This window comes from Phaethon lepturus, unplaced genomic scaffold, assembly GCF_000687285.1.
Source record: "Phaethon lepturus isolate BGI_N335 unplaced genomic scaffold, ASM68728v1 scaffold51265, whole genome shotgun sequence".
NCBI classification, from domain to species: Eukaryota; Metazoa; Chordata; class Aves; order Phaethontiformes; family Phaethontidae; genus Phaethon; species Phaethon lepturus.
Window position 1 is genome coordinate 12,551 of NW_010539426.1, and position 14,127 is coordinate 26,677.

At 42.0% G+C, this 14,127-nt stretch overlaps 1 protein-coding gene across 1 annotated transcript in view; it reads right to left on the bottom strand.

Annotated features, from left to right (window-relative positions):
* The window catches only part of TCF7L2 (transcription factor 7-like 2 (T-cell specific, HMG-box)), a gene marked incomplete at both ends in the record, with an annotated part of 26,136 nt that extends 12,545 nt beyond the window's left edge, over positions 1-13,591 (bottom strand). The window contains 6 exons of the mRNA XM_010287114.1: positions 57-164; positions 887-1,046; positions 1,882-2,007; positions 8,427-8,513; positions 11,204-11,306; positions 13,459-13,591. Of these exons, the coding sequence (XP_010285416.1) occupies positions 57-164; positions 887-1,046; positions 1,882-2,007; positions 8,427-8,513; positions 11,204-11,306; positions 13,459-13,591 (717 nt within the window). The remainder of the gene's footprint in view (positions 1-56; positions 165-886; positions 1,047-1,881; positions 2,008-8,426; positions 8,514-11,203; positions 11,307-13,458) is intronic.
* Between the last annotated feature and the right edge of the window lie 536 nt (positions 13,592-14,127).

Consider the following 14,127-nt stretch of genomic DNA (forward strand, 5'->3'; position numbering starts at 1 on the left):
TACACATTTCTACAAGCTCTACTACTAAAAAAATTTCCACCTACATAGGAACCTACATAGTTATCCCGTGCGGACCAGCCCGGGTACAGCTGCATATGAAGCTGTCGTTCCTTTCTTGCTAGTTCATAGTATTTTGCTTGTTCTTCTCTGGATAATGCATGCCACTGAGGTGGAGATAAGAGAAAAAGACAAAATAAAAAGCACAAGTGTGTTTTTTTCTTAAGCGCATTAACAGCAAAGTATATTATTTATATATAAATACAGATAAAGTTGATTTTCATAAAAAAAGAGATAAAAACAGATGATCTGGCATGCTGACATTCATGTTTTATTTATAACTCCAGATTATAACTCCCGTTAACTCAACTGAGTCACAACTAATCATTTGCGTTCACTCAGCCCTTTTGTCTCCTGATGAGAATTAAGAAAATTAAACAACAACAAAGAGTGGGGGAGAGGGTCGAGAAGCTGAACCACTTGTCCCGAGCCAGATCTCAGTTACAGGTTTAGACAAGGTCTCCATCTCCCTTCCCCACTGGCATCCCCTCTCCTCTTCTAGCTCTCACAGGTGCTGATACTGGTACTGTTTCCAAAGGCTTTTCCCCTCCCCATTTCCTTTTCTGCCTATTTTAGGACACACGAAAAATCTGGTATTTTTCCACCTTGGTCATGGTAATAACACTGAAATAACACTGCTGCTAATTAACTCTTCCCCATGAATGACCCCACTGGCAAAAAGCGTCTGCAAAAACCAAAAACCAAACCAAGGCCTTCAGTTTTGTAACTTTCTTATCCATTACCAAAATATCAGGAAAGCAGAGTGATTCATAAAGTGTGAATCCTACCGAGTTTCTGTCCCTACTTGTGCTTCTCCCTTTTTACCTACCCTTCGACCGAGGATTTGGTTGATGGCTGCGCTCTCTTTCAATGTGCATTCTGCTACAACTTTTGCTCTCATTTCCTTCATATACAACATAAATGCATTAAGAGGTTTCTTTATGTGTGGCTTCTTTTTCTCTTCTTCTTTTTTGGAGTCCTGATGTTTTCTGAAGGGTAAAGATGCAACAGACAGAAACCTCACAGTGAGAACCCTTGTGAATTTATTATATTAATCCCCTCAATCTCTCTAGCATTAATCCTCAGAAATCTCTAGGAAGAGGACCAAAAGGTTCTCTAGAGCTTTCACCCTGGCTGCTGTATGAGAACAGTTTTAAGAGCATTACAAGAAAACCCATCTCATGTTTACGCAATATCACCACATACCCTCTCAGTCCCTAGAAGAATCCTGGAAGAACATGGGTATCCAGGAAAATGGGTTCACAGGGAGGGCTCATGAGCATGATGGTAGAGGAAATAATTACACCCCATCATCAAAGACAACCAAAATGCTGTCTTTCTGCTTCACCCATGAAATGAAAGCCTAGAAGCACTAGGGGCAGAGGTAGACCAGGGCTCTCCTCAGTTGAAACCTAAACTTGATACCAGATCTCTCTGCAGCTTTGAACATGCCATTTGTGCTCTAATTTCTTGTCTCCTGTTGTGTATCCGGTACCTCATGGCTTCAAACTGGTCACTGAATAATGTGGAAACCAGTTGGGAAGCTTGAATCTTGATCAAGAAAATACCACTTCCTTGTTAAAATGGGTGAAATTAATAACTAGTTGTCTATGTCACAGAATGACTCTGAAAGACTGTTACCATTATTTTGACACACTTTGGTAGTTAAACCATGTTCAAATCAATTAGAACACAAAAGAAAAAGCAATTAAAAAAATTTTACAGCAAAAACATTTGCACAGATCTAAGCCTTTTTAAAAGCCACAGATGCACAGGTGATGCTTTGGGTGTTCTAAAAAGAAGACACGGGAAGCAACAACTTACGAGCTGTGGAGTGAGCCGACGTCGCTCTGGGAAGATTCCTGTTTGACTGTTGGTGTGACTATGGCCGGATGAGGGATTCCAGTTGTATGTAAACTATGGTGTGGCGGGACCATGTGTGGAGGAAACCTAGAGGAGAGAAAGCTGTGTAAATCGTCAGAATAAAAATGAATGAATGGGGAGGGATGTGTACACATATTAAAAAAAAAAAGGCATATAACAAGTACATGACAGCTAGACAAAGCATATGAAAGCTGGCAGCATTAATTAGCAATAAATTAAACATAATGACTCTTCTAATGTCATTAAAGCCAATCTTCCCCTTCATTATCATTACTGACATGAGACATCATGATTTTTAACATCTTTAACAAAAGGCAAATTCAACCGGATGAACTTGGATGAAAGTGGAATTTCAGCTACCTGCTGAAAAGAAAATCTACCAGTCCATTTCTTTGCTAAGAAATTATCTGTGGCAACCAAGGAATCAATTTTTATAGTTCTGAATCATGTGGTGAATTTGGGATGACATCTTTTATTGCATATTGACAGTAAGATAAAATATTAATGCCAACACAATCTAGACGCATTTTTGATAATCCTTATAGATGCCTCATTAGCTACATTTTGTTGATGGAGCAAACCAAAATATTTGTGTCTAATAAATCTCTGAGCCACATTGCTTTAACAGAAGGTGGGAAGACTGTAGAATTAAGTAAATTTTGACCCATTAAGGTAACCTAGGAAGGCTTAAATTAATTCAAAATAACAGTCTAGCCTTTCTAAAGAGAAACAATGTTGTCAGCTTTATGGTTTATGGTCATATACATGGACAGGCCCTGGTCCTGCAACTGGATTCAGAGGGATGTGTAATCCTTCTGCATGAATCTAATTGCTTGGTCGGGGCCACAGCACAAACATGGCACAATCAATTCAGGCTTTTTACTTTTTAACCAAAATGAACAAATGTGTCAAAGGCAGGATTGACTTCTTATCGTTATATCTCAACAGTCTCAAAAAGTTTCTGCAGTGAGTAAGGGAAGCACACTATGACAAACTACCTTTCCCTTAAAACCCCCACCCCCCTGAAGTCAACTGGTTTCCAGGGAATGGAATCTAGCCTAGAATTCTAGCTCAGAAAAAACTTCCCCCAAAATCCCAAAGCTAAAGTGATCTGGCAAATGACAAGGTTTTTATCACTGCAAATCCTACACTTATCCCAGATTTTGAACCATCTTGGGTCCAAATAAAATATCCCCAAGAATATGGAACGTGCAATGGGATGAAGAATTATTTCTTCTATCATCAATATGTAATGATTTTTTCTATCAAACAGGATTTAAAATGGGGTGACATACAATGGATAAGTAGACTGTGTACAAGTACCAGAAATATAACGGGATTTCTTTTTTTTTTACTCCTCATAAATTCCATTACTGAGCTTAACCCCCACCCCCAAACTGCCTAGACATTCCCTACATTCACACGATGACACTGTAGTACTTTCATGAACAAGAGGTACTGTCCACTATGAGCTCTGAGGATCTTTGTCTATCAGCTGCTAGTACCCAGGATCATTAGACGGAAGTATTTTGTCTTTGAAGGCAGTGGTGGGAAGAGCAAGGACTGACAGGGAGAATGTGAAGTTGTTCAAACTGTAGCAAACTGCAGCTCCTCACAAACAAAGGCATGGAGAGAAGGAAAGGAGGAGGGTGTGCTGGCAAGGGAAGGGGAGAATGCACAGCAAAATGGCCATTCCTACTTCTGCTAAAGACTCAGGGACACAAATCTCCAAGTGGATTGTCAAAAAGCCTTCTCCATTCTCTGACAAAAGTAGCTGAGTGAGAAATGCATGTTTGGGGAAATGCTTTGGTGTGTGGTAGGTCAGAGTAGAAGACAATGACAAGGCTGAAAGGAGACCAACGTCCTGGTCCCACTTCTGTCACAGAATTGCCTCACCATCAGCAAGACAAACTGGGCCTTTGTATCATTTTTTCCTATTCTTCCTCTCCTTATTTTTGTGTGTATGTATTTTGATTGGACATACTTAAAGTTTATTCACACAGTGCCTGGGGCCTTCAGCCATAGTACAATGCAAACAATAAAAACTAACACTAAGAGCTTTTTTTAAAAAAAACAACTTACAAAGATGGACAAAAATAAAACCCATGGCAAAATCCTGACCTCACTGAAAGTGGTATAAGCACAGTGATAAAAGGTTGACACGTCCTATTGAATTCTAGGCAAGACCCAGTACTGGTTCAAGAGAGGACTATGATGCTGGGGCTAGCTGGGGTTCAAATTGGAACGAGAGCCAGTGACAATGGGACAATGAAGGATAAAGATGGAGATGAAAAGCCTACCTTCAAGAGAGCGGGCAGGCAGAGCTGCACTTGTTTGACATGAGGACACAGTGGGAAGGGCAGCGGGCATATACCACCAAGGAAGAAGAGCCAAGTGCAGTGGTAGCACAAGGACAGAAGGATATGAGAGTAGACCTGAATAAGGTTAGACTCATCACTGGAGAAGGGCTCCCAAATATCACAAAAGGCTGATTACAGCTGGAGTTAATGGAGACAAAAGATGGTGTCTGTTAAGCTTCTGAAGAGGATCCCATGATGTGGCCATAACAACTGGGTCACAGACTTGCTTCTCAAATGAGGATCTGGTCAAAAATAAAACACTGCAAAATGAACTCTGCCTACATGATGGACTGTTTTATGGTCAGGATGTTCAAAGGAAACAAATTCAAAAAAAGATAGGGTGTTATTTTATTAGGGTTTTTTTAAATGAAGATTTAAGTACCTCCAGCTAATAAAAAAACTGGGGAGGGTGAATAAAATATGCAAAAAGTGTAACTTCCCCCCCTTAATTATGGAAAAAATGTTTTCCCAATTACTGTTCAGGAGAAAGAGAGTAAGTATTTGCACATTGGAGGGTGACCAGATCGGAAGGACGAGTAGCAGGGGAGAAGAAGCCTACATATGCATGTTATGTGAAAGCCTGGAGGATGGTGAAGCCTCCACTAACTTCAGCTGGGCTGAGATTTTACCCACTGAGCTCTAAGCTTCAGAGACATGGCAGCCTTCATCAACAGGTAGCTGCAGCTCTGTAGTTGTTTTCGGGGTGGCAGTCTCCCCAAGTTGTGTGTTCACTACCAATGACCACTCATTATTTCAGACTGAATCTCTCTCTCCAAGACACAAGGCTGCCTATTGGATTTATGTACGCCTTCCTACGTTTGAAGCTATAAAAACATGCTCCAGAACCCAAAGTTGCTCTCACAATCCCATGGACTTCAGTGAGACGGGTGAGGGTTCAGCCCAAAGTCTGAGTGCCTACTTATTTCCATGCAGACATCCACTCACATGGCAATACAAGTGGGGGAAGAGTGTTAATTTTTAAGTTCCTGGCTACACTCCAACTTCAGTAATTACATTCAGCAAAAGTGAATTTCCCCTGAAATTTCAATTACAGAAGGTATTTTCCACTGCCACCACTTAACTGCTGCGCAGTGTTTGTCTGGTGTAATTCTGCTAAATTATTTCCTGATTTCCTCTCACAGCAGTTGTTTTTTAATAGTGGGTCCACTGTTTGCCCATCAGTCAGCTAACCCTGTCTCAATTTACGCTAAGGGCATATTATAGAGGAGTAATGAAAGATCAAGAGATCTTATAAGCATGTTGCATACATACAAAGTGAGTGGGGCGATGCTACAAGCAGAGAAAGGAGTTGTAAATGGTTAAAACAACCTGAAGACACTACCTTAATAGTCTAAACCATTTAGGAAAATCGCTATTAGTAACCCATTAACCTTTTATAAACTATTCATAAGCACACTCTAACTAATGAAGTGTAATTACTAAGCTCAGGGAATATTCAGGGTTGGGAAGCATTATATGCTCCAAAGGTCTGCACCATAACGCAGGCAAAGGCAGCAACTACTTTTAAAGGAAGGCTCTGGAAAAACTTGGATGGAGGGGTGATACTGGGGTCTGCCCTGTCTTCAACATTCGGGCAGAGCCAACACAGCGACCCCAAGGCTTGTACCAGGGCCCTGCAGGGCTGCTGCCCGGAGGCCAGCCATGAACGGCACATCTGCAGGCAAGCGTGGGCATCCCAGGGCACGCCAGCCCCATCTCCCAACCACGCTGGCTACTCAGTGCAAGGGCTGTCCCACGGCTGAGCTCAGGCACTCCAGCTGATATGGCAGGCATGAGAAAACATGTGTCGAACCACGTATCAGAGCACAGTCTGCCCAGAGGGTGTTCCCATGTATGGGAAACCAGGAGAGAAGTTTCTGGGCTGAAACAAAGGATAAACATCTTCAATCTATTCATCGCTCTGCGTGTGCGCCTAAGCATGTGTGCATGTACAGGCTTATGTCAGAGACAAAAAGAAAGACTGTGTGCGTATATGCACACCCCTCACCTTTGCCGAAGACATCCCCCCATATTTTTTTCTCTAGACAAGTATTCCATGAATTGCAATAAACACCCTAAAAATTCTAAGCAGCTCATTATACACCACTGTCTCCTTTTATGGCTCCAAGCCAGAATATAATGATGAGTCTTAACTTGTTAAGGACAACTAATTTTTTGTTCCTGGCTGTCTCAGGGGCTTCTCTCTTACTCACTCTCACTTTACTTCACTGTTGACATGTTTCTGTTAACTGGATGTCATCTGCCTGCCTTGATTTTATGCACAAGCAGTGGGATGCATTTTTCTGTGCAACAATTCTGCTTTGAGTTGCATTAGATTTGTCATTATTCTCTCATTTTCCCCTTGCACTTGTAACATTTCATCTATTCCTGCCTTATTTTTTGAGCCACGGTGCACCCACATTATGGTTTATACATGATCTTGCTCCCTTTGAAGCCGGCAGATTTCAGAGCCAGCCCTCGTCAGGAGAAGTGCCTGCTACCAATTTAGCAGGCTGAGGGCCCCGAGCTCCAACAACTCAATCTAAAGGGGGTCACAGGGTGGCACAAGCGAGTGTCAGCAAGTGCTGTTTAATTGCCAATCTAGGCTTCTCCATGGTGTTTAAAGTATAATGACCCATCACTTAATTCTGAGAAGTCCTGGCCCTGCTGCTGAATGGAATGAATATCAAAGGATGTGCTAGAACAGGGCAAGAAGCCTACATTTCCTATAACTGCCATAAGTATAATAGACCTCTACTTCTGTCGTCCCATTACCACAATAATGTATTTAATTTGCTGTGTACTCTTTTTAACTAGATACCTTTCATAAACCCTATCTTGGGAATATAGCCTCCCCCCTCCCACATCTCCCCCCCCCCCCCTCAAATGACTAGCCTCTCTAATAATAATTAAACTAAATCAAGCTCTACTTTGCCTCTCACCATGCCTGCAAGTCTTTTATAGATATTAAAAAAGATTAAATGGAGGGAGGGAACCATTGTTTAAATTCACAGCTCTCTCTCCCCAACCCAGGATTTTTTCTCCCCCGTGCAGGGTCTATTAATGTTTTTTTAAAGTTGATTTTCCAGTTGTGTCTCTATTTGCTGGAGCAACATGGGCAAATTACAATTTTTTGCTTTTACTCTTCTTATCTAAAGCACACAACACACCATTTCCCTACCCATTCACGCATGAGCTACAGTTACAGGTTTTCATTTCTCAGTGAGGTGTGTTTCTCCCCAACCCCTCAATCTTTTCCTCCTGAAATCCTCTATACACCGACTTTCACATATTAAACAGCAGAGATGGAGAAAAAGGGACAGAGCAGGGAAGAGTCGTGGAACCTTGCTATGTAATGCATGCTAATTTAATTATGTGCCATCATCAAAATGGATTAGCTGTTTCAGCCCATCAGGAAAGTCTAAACCTCCACCGATTTAATTAACCAGACTGAAAATCAGATGAACAGAAAATAAAACTATCATTAGGAGCAATTAGTGATTACTTAAACATAGTGCTGCCAACCAGTTTGTAAATAAAACTAGCAGCCCCTGGAAAATTAGATGGAATTAATTGGAGGTAGGGAGGGGGAGAAATATATACTTCTAAAGCTTTAGAGGGTCAGGCAGGCCCTTTTATGTTGACTATCAGTGTTTGGAGCTTTGGTAGAGGAAAACATAGTGCAATAACCTTCCTCCCAACTCTGCTTGAAGAGCAGCCCTCTTCCCTCCCGAGACTCCCCTCTCGCACACAGAGCGCCGCTCTGGGTGACAGCCACCGAGAAAGCAAAAGGTACTGTGACTTCCCCTCCTTGCTTTTTCAACATCACATTCTCCCAGATTTTTCATTTATCTTGGCTTTTAAAGACAACTTCCCACTCCTGCACTTCTCCCTCAGAAAGAAATTCTTAAAGCCCCATGGCAGCACTAGGACACCCTCTTCTCCTCTGTCCCACTGAAGGTACCCCTCATCCTCTTCTCCTCTGTCCCACTGAAAAACTAATGATGACTGTTTAACTGAAGTGCTTTCAGAAATACATTTCCTAGATGAAATGCCCTCCTCTAGAGAGGGAGGCAGGAGGAGTTACATTTGCTCTTGATTCAGGATCTCAGCTTTTGAACTCACCTTGACATGGAAGCATTGACGGTCAGAGCTGTTGGGTAAGGGTGGCGGAAACCCCCTGTTGTGATTGGGTACACTGGCTGACCTTGCCTGGCAAAAAAGAAGGGAAAGTTTAAAAAAAAAAAAAACCACAACAAAAAACTTCTCTTTGCACAGTAAGCTTTATTCTCATTTGATCAGAACAAAAATCTTGGGGATTGTACAGCAAGGATCAAAGGAAAGAAACACAGAACAATTTGAATGCCATAAATCTGATAGGAATGGCTAATTAAATTTTATAACCTCTGCTTATGTCAATAGAGACCCTCTCCCCAAGCTGAAACTAGGTGTTTTGTTGTAATAATTAAAGGCGAAGTCTCGCTTGCTTTAATGGAGCCATCACACTAATTGAGGGCTACACATCCAAAGGAAAACAATAATGAATGTAAATTTATACCAAAATAAAGTACAGTGAATCAAAGGACTTCAGTTGCGCTTTGGGCCTCTTTCGGTATTTAGATCTCGGTGAGAAAACATTAAATTAACAGAGCTTAATTTGTAGCCTTTTGTCAGATTAACAAGTGTTGACAAGAGTTACCGGGGGAGAGTCCCCAAGAAGTATTGTGGGTAACCAATAGACAATCACACCTCATTACAATAATTAAAAAATACAGCAACATGCAAAACAGCATCCTCATGAAAGACACACAACTTTTTCTGATTGAGGTTTGTCTGTGCTGGCTAGTTCTTTTCATCTGTCCTTCAAATATATCATCTGACCGGGCAGTACGCTTTTTTTGGGGGGGTACTATGCTGGAGACATCCAGGGCAGTTGAGGATAGATGGGTTGGAAAGTTGATGGTGAAGCACAAGTGGCAATGAGAGGGGAAATAAAAACCTTGGGTTGCTTCTGCAAAGTTGGCCGTGCTACTCTCCTAGAGCAAAAGCAAGTGTGATGGTGTCATCCCTCAACAACAACCGCTCAGAGAAGGTGTAAGAGCTGTGGGTAGATAAGTACACCATGGGTGTTGGCTTGTTATAAACCAGCAGTGATGACAGAGTCTTCGGGTGACAGAGGCCATTAGCATCTCCCTGATGAAACTGGCCACATGTGGCAACATTTGCATGGTTTGGCAGCCACGGCATGGGTCTCAAGGAGGACAAACCTGCACTCATAAAGATGTGAGGCTCTGAGACACAGATGTGCAATGAGGCACAGGTCAACGACAGCAAAGAATTTCTTCCCTAAGCTCTCATGTCTTTAACATTACTGACTTTTGGCATTAGTTGAGCATATTTGTTTTAAATGCTGAGGCTGTTACTTTGCAAACTTCAGCTAAGCACTTGCAACCGAGGAGTGTGAGCTGGCTGTACTGAAGCAAGGCCCTGCAAGCAAGAAAGAAGAAGAAAAGGAGCCAACGTGCATTCTACTTGCATTCGGGGTGCCCTATGTAAAAAGTAAATCACCACAAATGAGGAGGAATTTAAGACTTCAGGAAGCAATGCTCTGGGTTTTTGTTCTGCTCGTGCTGTGCTCTTCTGGACATGGTTCACCCTCAGAGTGGGAGAGGCTCTACCCCAGCACGTTGCACGACCACCCTGCAAGGAATGGCAGCCTGCAAAGTGGTCTGAAGTGGGCTGCTGAGGACAAGGTCTGAACTCTAGCTCTCCTGCATCCACACCTCTGTGTCTGAGAAAGGCCCCCAAAGCCTTTCACACCTCTCCCTGCCTGAGACCTCGATGCGCAGGGGGACCCCGTGCTCTGCCCTGCCCTCCTACAGGGTGTGAACTCCACTTCCTTAGAGAGGGCAAACTTGTGGAGAGGTGTTTTGGCACAGCTGACCGAAAAACCGCTGGCAGAAAGAAGCTATTTCTAGCTTTGGGCAACTAATTTCTAAAAAAATATGATCTCTCTAATATTGATGAGGCCTGTTATGTGAGAAAAATAGGGTAATAATCTTGATTTATAATGCGGAGAACTGTTGTATCCAGCAATACAAATGCGTTTTATAAGTATTTACATCAAATACACTGTACAAAAGGCCTAGGCAGTGCTTAAGTGCATTGGAAACCCATTGCAGAGATGGCCACATAAGAAAAAAAAAAAAGAAAATAAGGACTCAGTTACTAGAGGGAACCTCATACCCAACAAGGCTCTGCAAGTGGGATATGAGGAGCTGAAAAGAAAACAAAACCCCAAGCTAACTTTCCATGGCTTTTTTCTTAGCCAGTTTTAAAGTAAACTAATTCCTCTTCCTTGTTTGCAAGAAAATTCCATTCCTCAGATGCCAACTGCCCAGCCACGTCTCAACCAGGAATGCTGCTCACTGGCTGATGTAAAGCTCTACTGTATCACAAGAAAAACCAAATGAGTTTCAACAGGGAAGGCTAATGAAATTTAAAATTGCACATTTATAGTGAGGATGGCCCTGTTAAAAAAAAGTCCACGAGAACCAACCTGAGCCTTCAGAAAACCGAATCTGAGAAAAATTCACGTGGTACAGTAAGGGAAAAGAAAAGCACACTTCTGCAGAAAGGTGTAAAAATTATGCTTCACAAGCCAGCAGCTGGTTGAGATGACATAAAATGCTGTGCCCAACTGTCCATGTTTGTTTAAGATGACATGACCTGGCATAAGTTTTAATTAATCTTCATGAGGTAGGTAAATTCATAACCGCTCAATGAAGTGGCAGTTGGCAAACAGACTTATCTCAATGCACACACACACATGCACACATTTCTTAACATAAATTCTACACATCAAAAAAGAAAAAGGAAATTAAAAAAATGGAACTCCTTACTGTGGTACTAACCATCCTAGCGGATGGGGGATTTGTCCTACAGTGCCTGGTGATAACGGATAATAAGGAGATATATCTGGAGGATGTGGAGGCCTTGGAATTCCTATGGAAGAGGAACATAAAACAGCGTTAGTATTGAGACATGGAAATAAATAAAACAGAAGGAAAAAGCACATATGTGTTTAAATTGCTACCTGTTACTTTTTATTACAGTACTCATGGCTTCACTTTGGGTTTCCAAAGGCTGTTTCACAGTCTTATTTTATAAAGTGAGCCTCTTGGCATCTTGTTAAATGAGATTCAATGAGAAAAACTGATGTGATCCATTCCCTCAGTCACCTCTCCAATCAGAGATAATTATTTTGTTATTTAGGATGAGAATTTAGGAGGCTCAGCTATAGTTTTGGTCTGATGCCATGCTAGGTGCTGCCTTAAACGCTCAACAGAAAGGTGGTCCCTGTATCAACTTCATGGTTATTTTAGCCTGAAAATCATGGAAAGAGCATGGTCCTTACCCATATGTTGACTAGGTACTCAATAGCATGGCGTTATTCCAAAGTAACCTCCAAAACAAGTTACAAAGTAAATATAATTGCAAATGATGTTTACTTTTGAGCAAACCTAGGAAATCTTTCCCAAAACCTAGGAGTGGAGGTGAGAGCCCCTGAAAATGTCTGGTAAAACGGGAGGCAGATGTTGAAGGTGTGCAGGGGAGGACAGAGAGCCCATCGGTCCTCTCTGAAACCAGTGCAGTTCCAGCTCTGAGAGCAGAAACCAGCACCAGACACAAGCCTTAAATCTTAGCACTCTATACCTTAAGAGCAAGTAGGAATTACTCAAAGGAGTAAGGCTTACAAGATCGGGTCTTTCAGTTAACAAGCCAGAGTACAATTACACAGCAGAAGCAAAATTAAAACGGAGAGCATTAAAAGGAAGGGGTACTGTACTCATGGCTAAAAACTATTTTTTTAAGTCACTCAGGAAGCTTTTAATCTCTAAATTAAATCTCCTTGTGTGACATTTTCATGCAGACATTGCTTTTTCTCCATTACAAAACCCAAACAGATTAACTGGGCTTTAACCATCCGGCGAGCTATTTGCACACTTGAAAGAATGTTCACAGAAGAAAAGTAAACAGTCTACAGACGTTAATCATATGTTTTACGATAACCATTTAAAAGCTATTCCCTGTACTACCATTATTTAAATGAGAGGTTGACTACGCCATTCACTTGCAATACCCAGGGATGGCAAGATGGATTCCTTTTAAGCCATGTGAAGTCAGCATTGAGCACAATTAAAAGGGGGCCCCAACTGAAGCACAGGGACTGAAAAATAGCTAATGCACGGCCTCACTGAAGGGCTGAATTTCAGATAAATTATCGGCATACGTTAGGGCCGACACAGAGTGATTCCTTTGACATGAATTCAGTTTCTGATGTACTTTCCAATTAACTAGCTGGGATTTGGATTAACAAAAACAAAACCACTGCCACTAGGAACTCAGTGCAGCCCGAAGAAAGAAGATTGACACTGTTTGACTTCTCTGGGCCCTCAGGTTAAACAGGGACTCTTAAAAAGTTAGAATAACATGTAAATTCTACTCTGTTAACACCAATAAATCTAGTCAGGGTTTTACATGGTGCTCTATATTCAAGAAGACTGCCCTTCAGGCTGAACTGAGAGTTGGGTAGACTTACATTGGGGAAAAGAGTTGCAAGTATAGAGCTGGAGCTAAGTAGTTAGAGTGGATGAAAATTCAACATTATAGGAGAAAAATGGCTGAACTCCTGACACAGAAACAATGGGATTTGGGGAATTAAAAGAGATTCATTTTGAAACCGGTCATGACCCACCACCTTTAAAATTCCAGCTGCAATTTTGTAAGTGCAGATCACAGAATGTACATGTTTAACTCTCTGGGTCATGCATGCAAACCAAGCACTTGGTAGATCAAGCTATCAGGTGGGGTATCATGCTTGCAAAGAAACACAACTGCTAACGACCCCACACATGCAACTCTGGTGTCACCCTGTAGAAGCTTTATGAAAATTCACCCAGTAGGTTTCCTTCTGAAGCCTAACTGGCTCAAAAGGAAACTATTTTGTCCGTGTTCTTGCATGCGTTTGACATTTTACATGCCCCCTTTGGTGTTCTAGCATGGGAAATCCTTCCTCCCGCACTCCTTCCCCCTAATATGCAAAATAGAAAGATCCACCCATTCTCAAAAAAACCCAAAACTACTTCCCACCTACCTGTTTTGGGATCTACGTCGGCTGGTAAGTGTGGAGGAGGGTTTCCTGGTGTGAAGTGCTCATTGCTGTACGTGATAAGCGGTGTAAGAGGGTGTACATGGTGTGGGTGCTGCACAACTGGCACTTTGTTAGACTGTCAAGAGAAAAAGGTTGATGGCGTTAGAGGAGTGCTGGGTACTCCCTGCTGCAGCATGAGGAACGATGTGCAGAAATCTGCGTACCCAGGATTTCAACACAATCCTCAGACTTTTCCAGATCCCTTCTCAGTGTCACCCTTTCAGTTTTCCCACCCTCTTGCTTAAAGCCTCCTCATACACTCTCCCTGCTCTTGAGTTTCTTTAATCTTTTTGACCCATCATGCTCCTGTGTGGAGCAACAGCAATTCTTTAAAATTTTTCCTTTTTATTTTATAATCTTGTGCTTCACCTCGAAGATGCAGGCAGACTCCTCTGTGAGGGGCTGACGGAGTCCTCCATTTAATTAGCACAAGACCCAAATGCTCACTGACCTGTAGGTCTTTTCCTTTCCCCTTCCTGTCCTCACTTTCAGTTATGCATTTTACTGCTCATTGCAAATACTCCAGATAAGAAGCCTTTGTAGTGCTGGAGTATTCCCTTCATCAGCAAGCATTAAGCTGACAAGCAATCACCTGCGTATTTTTTATATATA